Consider the following 14,891-nt stretch of genomic DNA (forward strand, 5'->3'; position numbering starts at 1 on the left):
AACACAAGCATGGAAGAGAAAATAGACCCCTCACTGTGAAAATAAATGTGTTCAGTTATTTTCAGACACGATGTCAAAATCAAACAACTAAAAATACATACTGTAAAAGACAACATTATCTGGTTTAACTGAATATATCCCCATTATTTTTAATTCCGTGGTCATGGGCTCTGTCTCATCACCCATGTTTCTGCACTTGTGATGTCATAGAGATCATCGATTGATAACCTGTCAAAACAGAAGGGCCTTATCCTAAAGTCCTTACTTGGGTAAACATCCATGATCTCAAAGGGAATTCTGACTGAGCAAGGAATGCAAGTTTGGGCTCTAGATCTGATGTTTGCAGATAGGCCATATGAGGTTCTCTAAACACCATATATTTTAATTAGAAATCACAGATGCAAATTCTACTGCTCTCTAGAAGACAGAATAAAAACAGTGATGGAACTAACAAGATAAGAACCTCATCGCTTTAATTTGATATCAGAATAGGTTTCCTGCTCTGTTCCAAGCTTGTCATGTCAGTTTTGTGCCCCAGTTCATTTGTGTAGGAAAAGTGGATTTTATTATTTTACAAAATATGATTTTAAACATGATTGTGCTTTTGGATGATGTTCAACTCAACATATCTTCTTTTTTCAGTTCATAGATTCCAAGGCCAGAAGAGACACTGTGATCATCTAGTCTGGCCTCCTGTATAACATAGGCTACAGAACTTTCCCATAATAATTCCTTGAGCAGATCTTTTAGAAAAACATCCAATCCTGATTTTAAAATTTTCAGTGATAGCGAATCCACCAGGACCCTTGGTAAACTGTTCCAGTGGTTAATCACTCTCACTGTTAAAAATTTAAATCTTATTTCCAGCCTGAATTGTCCTAACTTCAGCTTTCAGCCATTGAATTGTGTTATGCCTTTCTATGCTAGACTGAAGAGCCCATCTACTAAATATTTCTACCCCATGTAGATACTTATAGATTAATCAAGTCACCCTTTAACCTTCTTTTTGTTAAGACAAATAGATTGAGTTCCTTCAGTCTATCACTAATAAGGCAGGTTTTCTAATCCTTTAATCATTCTTGTGGCTCTTCTCTGAACCTTCTCCAATTTATTAACATCCTTCTTGAACTGTGGGTACAAGAAACCACCATTTAGCAACAATATGGCCAATCCAATGTAGTATCTGGAATGTAACAAGAAGAAGAATAGGGTAGGTTTTAAAGACTGGGCAAATACGAAAAATATGGTATCTGACTATTTTTGCTGAGCATATGTAGGATCTCTGCAAAGCAGCCTGCTGCCTTCTGAGCGATGTAATCCTAGAGACTCTTTCCACTTCAGAGCACAGTGTACCCTGGCACTAATGAATGCTGATTATGACTCACTATAGTTAGGGGTGAATTTTAAAGGGCCCACGGCCTCAAAAAATCCAGATTTCTCTGCTAACAACTCTGTTTAAAAAATCAGCCACTGAAAAAGAAGAGAGGAGCCATGCAGCAACCACTTGGACTGAGACAGTTTAAAAAGATGAGCAGGGAGGGCAAATCCCAATAGATCAAGGCACAAGGGGGGAGGCCACTGTTGTCCATGATAAGAAAAGAGGAAAGCTGCCGAGGAGCACTCCTGCAATGGAGACAATGCTCCTGATTAAGGGCCTCTTCCCATTCAAAGCAATACAAAGCTCCCATTGACTATACTGGTGCAGGACTGATCCCTAAGAGAGACACTAAGCCCTGCTCTACGCTGTGGGGGGATCGATCTAAGTTATACAACTTCAGCTACATGAATAACGTAGCTGAAGTCGATGTACTTAGATTGACTTACCATGGTGTCTTCACCACGGTGAGTCAACTGCTGCTGCTCCTCCGTCGACTCCGCCTGCGCCTCTCGCGGAGCTGGAGTACGGGAGATGACGGGAGAGCACTCGGGGGTCAATTTATCGTGTCTAGACTAGACACGATAAATCGATCCCCACTGGATCGATCGCTGCCCACCAATCCGGCGGGTAGTGTAGACATACCCTCAGATGTTCAGTGAGGAATAAATATCTACACAGCTTAGACGATCCATCCGGGCAGTGTGAGGGCAAGAGGAGTTTAGATTAGAATTAGATAGTCCAATAAGTATAGAATTAGTGGGTTGTGGTAAGATTGTCAGCTTTGCTTTCTAAACATCTTGTCCTTACGTTGGAGTTTAGTGACTCCTCCTCCCAGTTGAGGGTGCCACTAGGGGCATTTTTTTCAGACTTGAGGTTATAGGCACTCCCATGCTCTGTGTGGCAGGGTGAGGAGAGATGAAGGGAAAGGAAAGGAGGGACAGGACTGGAACGGCAAGACAGTGAGCTCCCAGCCTCAATATGCTTTTCCCTACTGTATTGTCTTTTTTCAGCAGGCTTCATTTTACTTCTGGATAAGGCAATCTGCCAGGAAGTCAGTGTCCACAGTTTGCACCACTGACAAGGCTGCAAACATATTTTCCTACATCAGACCCTTATTAAGAGCTTGATCCAATGATGTCATTGACTTCAACAGGAGTTAGATCAGGCCCTAAGTGTACCTACATCTGAATTACTTTTAAGAGGACTCTTTATGAACTGACATGGGGGTGTAATAAATTAAGCTGCTGTTATTCACTATCTTCAACTTCTGTTCTCAGGGCCACCAGTATGAAATCCTATTAGTGATTTAAACTGGCACTCTGATTGCTGAGTATGTCTGCATCTGACTTAGGCTAGCTCTAGTGACTCTTAGGACATGTCTACACTTGCAGATGTAGAGCGCTTTCAGTTAAACCAGCCTTCATAGAGCGCAGTAGGGAAAGCGCTGCAGTCTGTCCACACTGACAGCTACAAGCGCACTGGCATGGCCACATTAGCACTCTTGAAACAGCCACAGAGAGCAGTGCATTGTGGTAGCTATCCCAGCATGCAAGTGGCTGCAATGTGCTTTTCAAATGGGGGGGGATGGAGTGTGACAGGGAGTGTGTTGCGTGTATGTGGGGGGAGAGAGAATGGGTTTTGGGGAATCTGAGAGCATGTCAGTGTGCTGTCTTGTAAGTTCAGACAGCAGCAGACTCTCCCCTCCCGCCCCAACCTCGCTCTCTCTCTCACACACACACAATTCCACAGTAATGGTTCCTTTGTCTTGAGGCAGATAAGCAGCTGGCTTATCTGAAATGGAGCTTTCAGAAATGGAGCTTTCAAAGGGCATTTCCGTATTCCTACAGCGAGTTCAAAACAATAAGAAGAGTGGCCACTTGACTTAAGGGGATTATGGGACATTTCCGGAGGCTGATCAGAGCACAGTAATGCAACACCTCGTCCATACTGACACCCGGGCATTTCAGCCAAGGCACAACAAGCGTTAATCTTCTCGCCAAGTGGAGTACCAGGAGCACTCTAGCCATGGAGTCAGAGCGCTCTACGTGCCTTGCCAGTGTGGACGGGTAGTGAGCTAGGGTGCCTGGGGCTGCTTTAATGCACTCTAACTCGCAAGTGTAGCTAAGCCCTTAGTAATGACAGGAGTTGCCCTGCTAGGGTATCAGTAACCCTTTCAACCCCTTTTTAAAAACAGAAATGGGAATCAACGAGGCAGCAATTGGGGGTGGTGGGGGGAGGAATCCTCATTGTTCCTCCATTTTCCCATATGTAAAACGAGGAAAACAATACTGAATGAAACAATGTATTCACACTGCTGTGGCTCTCTTGAGTAATGTTGATCACTAATTTGGCTCCTGAACCACTGAGGTCGGAGTATCACTGGTCTTCATCATACAACACTGATCTGGACTCTCAGACCTGAATACCGATTACTCTCTTTTTACAAATAATATAAGTACGCCTTTATTTTTCATGAGGAGTGTATCCCTGAGATTAATTTTGCAGGTAGTATTTTTCTGATTATGCAGAAAAAAAGAAAAACAATGTAAATATTACTCCCTCTGGATAAAGTCCATTTTCTCATGATTAATCTTGCAGAGAGAAACAACCTTATGAATGGTTTGGAGTATGATAAGTCAAAGAGACATTTCTATAGCCTGTCTAGACAATAGACAAGACCGGACTATATTGCATTGCAAATATTGCAATAGTCTGTCATATCACTTAGAAACGGGGAAAAAAACCCATCACTTCAGAGAAATAATACAAAAAAAATAAATAAATAAAACGGTCTCCCCTGCCAGTACTGTAGTGGACATTTGAGTGTAATAACTTTAGACAATTTAGAAATTATATAGCAAGAAGTTTCAGCAGCCATTTGTGAGGAAAGGCACCTCCTGCACAAGCATATGCAATCCAAAAATATGAGTCATGCTCAAGCAACTTTGCTCTGGGCCATAAAATCACTTTATGCGAGTTACAGATAATACTCAATGCATTCTGTAATGTTTCCCTACTGTGTAGAGATGGATACCCCAGTATCCTATCACAGATAATGATGAAAACAAATTCTCTACATAAAGGCTGATTGCTCAGAGATTCACCCTTGACTATTCCAAAGAATCGTAATGCAGCTGAACATTTCATACTGCATTCATCAACAAAGAGACAGGCTCCATCCATGCACAACATACTTCAGCTTACTTTTTGTATGTAGTAGAGGAAATTGAAAACAGCCTTAAAAGACGGAATCTTTATCCTGCTATTTCACACCACACATGCATCTGCTAACCCCCAAACCACCACCTCTCCGTTTTCTGTTGTTGGAGCCACTGTAAATATTCAGGCAATGGTATCAGGGATACTGAGTGGTGCTTTATATGTCATGATGAGAAAAATCTGTATCGGTAGATAAAGTGGAGTCAGTCATGAAATATGAGTTACTGAAATGCAAAAGGTGAATCCTAGAGGGGAGTGTTTGGAATATTTTATATTATATTATATTATCTATCTTTTGTACCTTTTATATTGTAATGTTTTATATTCTTCTATCCCTAGTAAATGTAGCCAAAAACCAAACACTTATTGACAATAAAACATAAATAGTGAGAATAAATCACAAGACATTTGAAAAAGATTTCTTCTTCAGATCTGGAATTAAACAGCTAAACTTAGCTGTATTTAAAGGTACATTTCAAAGTTGTGTACCACTCCAAATCAATGACACCATTAAAAACCATCTGGATCACCAAAGGGAAGCGTCCTTCTCATGCACATAAATGTATGATGTTTTCTAACATTCAGTGGTATGACAAATATTGGAAATATTAATTAATTAATTAACTTTAAAAGAACAAGTACCTCTCCAACATCATAGATCCAGATGCGGCCTTCTGAATCTCCAACTGCTACCTCTTTCCCAGCCTGGGCCCAACGGACACGATTGAGGGCAGAAGCTCCTTCAATTGTCACACTGGCTGTTGGAACCTATTGCATCAATAATAATGATGTTAATGAAATCATGCTGCGAGTGAATCAAATATGTCAGTTTAGAATGTTATTGTTTCAGTGGATGAATCACAAGTCCCTTAGAATTACATGAGGTAACATACATCCCTTGTGTAGGGGGAGGAAAAAAAAAAGATTAATTGTTTCTTCAGTCACATGCTCTACTGAGGTATGGGAGGTGGGAAGAATGAGACAGACTGTTTGGGAAGGGTACGGGAGACTTTTTCACAGTAAATGGTACAAATATTTTTTCCTGGCTGGAGACATGCAAAACCACAGCAGCTTGTTTTTCAGTATGCACTGACTTCTGATCAAGAAGTGAGTTAAGAATCAACTGAGTGTCAGGAATTCATAGGCTTAAAGATAGTATTAAAATGGGGTTTGAAAATTCACAGAATGGTAGCAGCGTTTATGAAAACCATATTTTACTGACCTACGTCAATGTTTTGGTTTTAGTTTTGTATTTCAGTAGCAAGGTAGGACGGAAACAGAAGAAAATCAGTTCAAAACAAGACGTTTGTAATTTCCATACTATTCTTTCCTTTTTTATAATTCTTCCTCAATGGTAGGCCCTTATGTGCTTCATGCATAAGACTCTCCATTTTCAGTTGTTACCGATTTTTACCAAAAAAAATCCCAGGTTTCACAAAAGCTATTATTCAGTTTTTACTGATTTTCACCCAATTTTAGACCACTGATTATGTTACAAAAATCCAATACACTTCATTAGGAAGATGCATTTATGTTAATAAGTCTAAGTGTAAATGCAAGACTGTCTGTTAAAGTAAGGCAATGTGGTGGAAGATACACACATGTGCACATGTACGTACTGTTAATGTACAGTTCATGAAATAAACCACAGCGTTAAATGGCATGAGATATCAGTGAGAGTTGGAAGCTGAGCCTTTGCAGACTGCCTGGGAGACTCCAGCTACAGTCAATAACTGTGCACAGTCACTCGTGCAGCAGAACAATTACTGTAAAGCTGTGCTATTTACCTAGCACCTCAAGATCTGGAAACTCACTCTGTCCCTTTGTTACAGACTCTGACTAAAGGCTGCAAAACCAAACTAGTACTTCAGAACAACTGGGTTGGTATGCTGAACCCTCATCCCTGTAAACTACTGCACTACAGTGCCCTTGAGCCTCCCAAGACAAGTTAGAATAGATCTGCTTACACAGTAATTCAGAAATAATGTTGGATAGCAATCAGAAAGCAGATTACCGCATCTTCTTCCCTGCCCCCACCCCCACTCTGTAAAGACGGTATTGAGATGCAAATAAGCCACTGAGCTTCTCTCTTCATTGTTTCAGGCCTAGGTCCTATCAGTGCTATATGACCAATGAAAGATGGCATCTCCTGTAATTCCTCATCTCAGGTATATTATTTGGTGTGTTGGAATCAGAGGTTTCAATGTGAGTTATTAGGCCAATTACCTGGCGTAAAGTAGCAATAAAAACTATCATGTGATAATATGCTTCACCCTCCTCATCATTGAAGTCTCTGCAATTCTTTTAACTCCTAAGGCTATGTTAATTTTATATAATTTATAGGAAAAAATCCTCCAACAGACAAAATTGAACACTAGAGCAGTTACTTAATCCATTTCATCAGTTAGTTTTGTTCCTCAGTAGATCAAAAATATATAAGTTCTTTCAAAGGAGTATGTTTCAGACATAGAATTTTAGCTATACCTTTCAAAATGCTGAAATATATACAGGTACTCTACCTCTGCTTTGGGTTAATATAGCATTATTCCTGTGTTGAACAGAAAAACAAACAAAGGGCATGCTGACCAATTCAGGGTTCTATAAATTAAACTCTTCTAATGGTTTAGTAAAAATCATTCTCACACAACAAATTTATCTAACAGCATCAAAGCAATTGTGAAATAGTTCTAAAATATTTGAATACCCCTCCTTTTTTCCTTTTGTACAAAGAGATATGTAGTCATTCTACATTATCTTAAAATAGATTTGACTGCTTTGAATAATGATAGTTTAAATTACACACACCTATTTAACATTTCAAAGATCTGAATTTACCTTATAATGGTTATATGACACCACAGTTATGTTTTTAAAGTTATATTTTAAAATACTTTATAAATTATCTAAAGTTATAAACTGACACTTGTCAGATTATAACCATTTTCGCATATGAATTTAGCAAATAGACTGAGAAATCAGTCACCAAAAAATCAACAACTAATAATTCACCTTTTAATTTTTGTTGCTTATGTTGTGTTAAAAAAAAAACTGTTTAGAGATATCTTTCATATCTACTTAACAAAATAAATGCCATCTACATAGTTTCAGAGCCAAAATATACAAGACATACAAAAGAAAATACTATTGAAAGCAACATAATAGAGCAGCAAAGTGGAAAAATATCAATCATTCTTGAACGGTAATCAATAGAGATGATTGAGCAATAACCTGGATGCTGATTCTACCTTTAAGCCAGGCAAAAAAAAAATTTTTTTTTGTGGACACACTGGGAAATCAAGATCTTCCATCCTAAATTTAAATGAAAATCTGACATACTGGTACATCTAAAAATGTTATACAACTTGCAGGAGAGTAAAGAAGTGTTGGGGAAGGGGGAGGGGGGGTTAATGTTAAATAAATCAAATATGATAACTTTCATTGTTATTACAAAAACCAAACATGTTATCCACAAATCAGAATGATACATGTGATTAGTTCAGCCCTTTTTAAAGTTTGATTGTGATAATAGTCAAAAGATTATAGCCATTTGGATCAAAAAGCATCTAGAATGAGGGCTAGGTACTGTTAAAAAATCATAATGAAAAAAATAATTATAGAGAAAAGGACTAGTAGAAATTGTATTATATTTCAAGAAATTGGAAGGTTTTTTGTAAGTTATCTAAAAACCGATATGTTCTCCATCAGTTTTCAAAATAATAACAAAACATTAATGCAGCTAATTTCCTAAAATCAAAGAAACAAAAACATAATTACTACTAATAATAATGGCCAACCTTTTATATAGCACTTTTCATCAGTAGATCTAATTAAAAGCCATTAATATATTTGTCATTTTCCTCCATCTGTATTTGACATCTATTACTAGAAAGTTTTGTTTGTTTAAACAGAGCTAAGGAGTCCCACGAATTTTCCAGGTTAGTCATCTCATTTTTATTACAATGACTAATGAATAAAACTCTGACAAAGATTTTTCATTAGTAAACAGAATAATTTGTTCAGATTCTTTAATAATCAACTATAGAAAACCATTATAATCTAATTTTAACCTACCAGGCAAAGGGTCAAAGAAAACATTGATCACCTTCAGTTGTAATTTTTAAAAGAATTGCGTAGGGTTTTCTTTCACTGACTCTATCTGATCTGCTTTCGTTGCGAATCCAAAACCTCCCATTGATTTAGTTTCTGCTAGTTTATGATTTCTAGACATTTTCAAGTTATTCCATCACTGCTTATTAAAGAACTGGAATAGTAATTTTTTCTTCAGAGATCCAAATTCAACTCTCATGCTGATGTAAATCTGTAATAATACCATTGACTTCGATAGAGATTTACACTTATATGAGAGCTGATTTTGACCATTATGAATGAACATTCTTTGTGAAACTGCTGGTGGCTGAGGGTGTGTACAGAATGCAGGAACAAACTCTGAATTCATTTTTGTGGATGCTCGTTTGCCTTTTCTTACTCAAAATGTATCTGTAAGCCTGGTCATCTAGGGCATGATCCAGCTTACTGACTGCAATGGGAGCAGAACCAGGCAGCTCATGGTAATTATTTGTGGTGAAATTCAAGTGCCACTGAAGGCAACAGCAAAGTCCTCACTGATTTCAGAGGGGTCAGGATTTTACCAGAAAGGGTTTTTTTTTTTTTCTTTTTAAAACTGTAACAGGTTTTTATGTTGTTAAAGTGGCATTAATGAGAACACCTGAAGGATATGTTCCTCCCTTCCCCAAAAGAAATTCTGAGGAGAGTCCTCCTGGATATCCTCCAGCTGTATGCTTTCTAATTAAAAAGGCTGCAGTACTTCCTGCTCAGAACACTTCAAAAGGCATGGCTGCTCCACGTGACAATACAGTTTTCAGCGTGTGTTCCTCTTACCTGTCCACATTTATTTATGGCCAAGCAGCACTGATTTGGAGACCATAAACTGCACTTGTATTTTACTTTGGCTGAAATGTGTATCTATCATTGTTACATGAAAGACACAGTAATAAATGAGCTAACTTTAAAGAAATATTGTAGGAAATGGGGAAAATATTGGCATTCGTTCTCCTCATTTGTTTTAGAAAATGAGAAGAACTTGTCCATTAAAATGTGACCTTATTTTTATGCTGATTTTTTTGTTTTGTTTTCTACTTTTGCACTATGCCATTGCAGAGTATTGAAAACAAACAGTTAGTGCTTGGGTGATGGAAAAATATGAATCTTGCTGGTATAATCAAAACACACTGGTCATTTAGAACAGTGATGGTTCTTACAGCAAACATTCGTCAAAGGAAAATTCAAATCAAAGCAAGATTGTACTCATTCAATACCTAGAAATATTTTTAAACATCTGGAGTCATATATTCAGATTGAAATTATACCAGACACAAAAATAAAGAGGAACATAAAATTCATACTATCTATATTTAGGAAGGAGGCTGCTTGGTTTTTAAGTACAGTATTTGCTACTTCATCTTTGCAAAGAGTTCTCTTATTAGCCCTTTCTGTTTCAATGGGGTTGAAAGAAATGTAAGAGGTGGTGGGAAACACATGGGCATCATTAAGTTCCTAGCAGGTTGGAGGTACTGTTGCGGGGCTGTCAAGCTGTGACAATTTGCGGGAGATTTGGGGGGAAAAACAATTATGAAGGAGAGTTAATGTTCCATTGAAATAGACTGAAGACATAACAAACCAAATATAACAATCATTCATAAATAAATAACAGTAATGAAATAAAAACAATCCTTCATCCTAAGAGTGAGTGACTTACAAAACTGCCTTAAAATCGATCCCAAACTAGGAGGTCTCACACTCTACATGAGACAGACTTGGCAGGTCTGTGGTGTTGGTACAGGGCTGTCAAGCTGTGACAATCTGAATGAGGGGAGATGGTGAGATTTTAAATGGCTCACTGAAGCCGTGTGCCAAAAGGAAAAAAAAAATCACAAAATGGGAGAGATTTTAAAAATCTGCCTTGACATAAATCCAAAGGCAGGGAGTGTATCCTTCCCAAGTAAGCGAAACATTATCTATTTGCTGCTCTGTGCTTGATTTTTTTGAATGGGGATTGCATTATTTCCCTTCCCCCGGAAATTTTAACTTGCACGAAACATACAAGGAGCCTTGAACCACACCGAAGGGGGGAAGATTCAATGTTCCTTAAACGGACAGGAAGGGGGAGCTCAGTGTCCCCTGAAATGTACACAAGAAGGCTGGAGCCACGTCTCCTGAAACACCCAAGGCGGGCAGGCCAATGATCTTTGAAACGCACAGGGAGTGGGAGCTCCGTGTCCCTTGGAGGGCACAAGGAGGAGAGCGTTTGGTAGCGGCAGGCAGAGAGGCAGGGACCTAACAGCCTCTCTCTCCTCCTCTCCCCCGCCCCGGCCGGCGCAGGGTTAAGGGCTCCCCCCGCCACCCCGCCTCACCTCGGTGTCATTATTCAGGTTCCACAGATCCAAGCGCCCCATCCCGTCCACACAGGCAAAGAGCGCGGGATGCACTGGTGACCACATGACATCGTAGACATAGTCTGCATTGTCTTCAAAGGAGTAGAGCGGCTTGTTGTGCTGTAAAGCAGAGAGAAGCATGAAGACTTCGTGGCGCTAGTGCTGCCTCGGGCTGTCTGGCGAGTCTAATTAAAAACTTTGCACATTTACCAAGTGTCATAAAACTTCCCCAGATGAAAGGTCCTTGCAGAAGGTGGGACTGGAGCTTTAATGGGGCAACAACTGTCCAGTGGCATAAATAAAATACAGTGGGGCGGGGGGGGGCAAAGGGGTGGTTGGGTGGGGAGCTGCTGAGCAGGCTCAAATAGAGCTCGAGACATTCCACCCAGGTACGCAGCGCGGCTGCCCCTTAGCTCCCGGGCCTATTTTGGGACGGGGGGGGAGGGGGGTGAGTCTGGGCGAGGGAGCGCTTTGCATGTTGCTCACACAAAAAAATCAGGTTTGTGGGCTGACCTGATAAGGATCACGAGATTCCCAGGGAGCAGCCGCCCACAGGGGCTCCTTGCTTGGAAGGCAGCGACTGCCACCTAGCGGCGCGCGCATGGTTGCCGCGGCCAATTAGCAGCCTTTGCTATCTCCCCTTTGCGCCGCGGAAGACAGACAAGGGGCATCGCTAAGGGGAGCGACCGACTCCCGGATGACGCGATAGCAAAGGGGTTGCCTCGTTGAATTCATTGTCTGCTGCTTCATGGGGTCATTTCGACGGCTTATACTTGCTCTCCCTCTGAGAGTGCCTCCTCTTCTTTCCCAGGTGATTCAGATTAGTCTAGTGACAGCTGGATATTCCCAAACTGGTTACAATTCAATTTTAAAATGGGGGGAAGGCGAAGCAGGGAGACTGTAGTTGCCACATAAATTAAGTGGTGCAGATCTTATTTGAAGCGAACATTGTCATTTCAAAACACCTTAGAAGTCAGAGGCAAGTTTGCAAGTACACCAGAAATAAAATGTAATTGGACATAATGAATTATTCATCGCATCTGGCTTCTCTTATTCTAATTTTTGCATAATGCTTTCACTAATCCCTGATCAATTAATGTAAAATGAAATTTAAATGATAATGAAAACTCCAGAGATAAGAGAAATTAAGTATTCTCAGAGTCTGTGACAGAAATCTAAACAATGGGATTTTTAAAGAAACGTCTTCCACATCCACTCAGCTGTCTGTAACAGCTCTTTGGGTTTGGTTTAATGCCTTTGCAAGCAGGGTATGATGGAGATCTGAAGAAAGAGAACATAAGAATTCAAAGTTATGATTCTACCCTACACTTGTAAAGGGACTTTAGTATCAGGTAAAGTATTACACAGAAGACCCTTAGAGAAACAGGGTGGGTGAGGTAGTATCTTTTATTTGACCAACTTCTCTGTTGGTAAGAAGGACAAGCTTTGAAGCATAGGTAGAGCTCTTCTTCAGGCTTGAAAGCTTGTCTCTCTCACCAACAGAAGTTAGTCCAGTAAAATATATTACCCCACCCGCCTTGTCTCTCTGATATCCTGGGACCCACTGGGCTACAACAACACTACATACAGAAGACCTTTGTAAGCCTATTTTTACACTGGTTTTAAATATTTGGGGTTTCTCAAGAAGGTCATTGCAGAATACACCCTGTCCTGATAGTAAAACAAGGGAAAGAAAACATAAATTAATGCTGAGAACACATGAAATAGCTCATGCAGTTGTAATTATTTGCTAATAAGCTATTGATAACTAACCAATTTGCATATAAAATTGTGGAATTTAAGGACCTGATCCAAAGCCTACTGCAATGGAAGTCCTTCTATTGGCTTTGGATCAGGTTCTAGAACAATACCTTCAAATTAAAAATAATATTTTTAATTAACAGTTTCTTACCTGCATTATTAATATCTCCATTATTTCTAAAAGTGAAGGAACTGAATTTTTACTTATTATGCTGTTTCTTTTTGCATTTTATTAATTTTTGTCAATAAAAATAGAATGGTCAGCTTCAACTCTACTTAGAGTTTACTTCTTGTTTGTTTCATTTTCCATCATCCTGCATTACACACTGCTGCAGTGTTTAAATTTTATATATTATATATGTATGTGTGTATGTATATATTCCTCCACGGTGTCTGTGAGTGTACACACAAAACACACACACAGACACACACACTGCCTAGGAATGTATGTGTTTTCATTGCAATATAAAAAGAATTAATGAAAACATTTCTATTCAGCATAGGTTTTATAACAGTATATTTGCAGCTTTAATTACATGACAGTGTCTTTTTAAAACACAAAGGCATTGGACACTACTTATAGGCCTGCTTTAACTCTGTCTGAGTCAATGGAAGTTTAGCCACTGACTTCCAGTGGAAGCAGGATCAAGTGTTCATATTCGGCCTTATACTTTTTTATTTCATAAATGTAACAAATATTTTGTTTTATTTTTAAAATGTAAACCACTGACAATAAAATGCAGTTAGAGCTCAAGATGAGGAATTACCTCAGTTTGATGTGTACTCTTTCTAAAAAGTTTAAATATTGTCTTCTGGAGTCTTAGTGTTGCAAAAACAAACAAACAAAAATAGCAAGAGCAAATTCTTTCCCAAATAAGGAAAAGCACATGAATGGATCCATTGCAGTGTAAATGGGACGACATGCATGCTTAAAATTAAGCACACGTGTGTTTGCAGAACTGGGGGCTAAGTGATGATCAGGGTTCTGAGGAGACAGAAGTATTGTAAAAGATACTTGGGAGCTAATATCTTCAGCTGAAAGCCCGCAAATAGAATTCAGAGCAGGTCACATAACTCCACAATGTCTACAAAACACATACCCAGAGCATGCAGTATTTTATATTTTCATTGTAAATTGTGCTGTGTGTTTCAAAGATTTCAGACATAAAAGTTTGCTGGAGAAAACTTAACAGTACTATAAAATAGAGTGTTTAAAGGAAACAAAGTCCATCCAATTGCTGATAGGCAAATATTTTTCTCATGCACAGAAAATACACTACAAATACAGTAATACGGACCATAAATGTCACAAAATGCCATGTGATTAAGAGGCACAAAATCTATCCACAGTAGATTGCAATCAACATTTCATTTTTAAGAAATACTGAAATTGGATTTATTCTTATTTTATTCTGTCATTCACTTTTTATGGCCTTTTAACTCCAGCAATATATTTACCAAATAATGACTAGCATGATCCAGAGGATAAGGTACTGAAAACAGAGTCAGGAGACCTGCGTTCTGTTCTTGACTCTGACTACTGGGTGACCTTTGGCAAGTCACTTCACCCTATATGGCTCAATTTTTCCAACTGTTAAGTGAGATTAATGATACCTACCTTCCTTTGTACAGTGCTTTGAGATTGATGGATGAAAAGCACTGTCTAAGCACTAAGCATTATCATTACCATGACAGTGAAGATCTAAACATGCAAAACGGAAGTCAGGGCTAAAATCTGGACAGCCAGAATAATGTGCATTTAAGAAGCATCCAAACCATTCAGAAAATGAGACTCATATTAATGAATCCGAATGTGGGTCTGCATGGGACAGGGAGATAAGCAATACCACCCGCTCAAATAGCCAAGGTAGCCTGGTTAACCAATCACTAGCTTATTATTGGAAAACATGTTATGGGAATGTAAGTCTGTGAACTGCATCCCTTCGTTTGAGAAGAAATAAATACTGGGCAACCTTTCTACACAAGCCACCAGTAAGGCCCATGCTTAATTTTACGCACTCTGAGTAGTTCTATTGACCTCAATGGAACTACTCATAGTGCACAAGTGCAGGACTGGGGCC

General features: G+C 39.1%; 1 protein-coding gene across 6 annotated transcripts in view; it reads right to left on the reverse strand.

The window, feature by feature from the left end:
- The window catches only part of DYNC1I1 (dynein cytoplasmic 1 intermediate chain 1), a 256,182-nt gene that overhangs the window by 20,076 nt on the left and 221,215 nt on the right, over nt 1-14,891 (reverse strand). For all 6 annotated transcript variants that reach the window (XM_037890634.2, XM_037890632.2, XM_037890637.2 and 3 more), the window contains 2 exons: nt 11,029-11,169; nt 5,240-5,365 (listed from right to left, as the gene is read on the reverse strand). In XM_037890634.2, coding sequence (XP_037746562.1) covers nt 5,240-5,365; nt 11,029-11,169 — 267 coding nt within the window. The remainder of the gene's footprint in view (nt 1-5,239; nt 5,366-11,028; nt 11,170-14,891) is intronic.

This window comes from Chelonia mydas, chromosome 2 (genome assembly GCF_015237465.2).
Source record: "Chelonia mydas isolate rCheMyd1 chromosome 2, rCheMyd1.pri.v2, whole genome shotgun sequence".
NCBI classification, from domain to species: Eukaryota; Metazoa; Chordata; order Testudines; family Cheloniidae; genus Chelonia; species Chelonia mydas.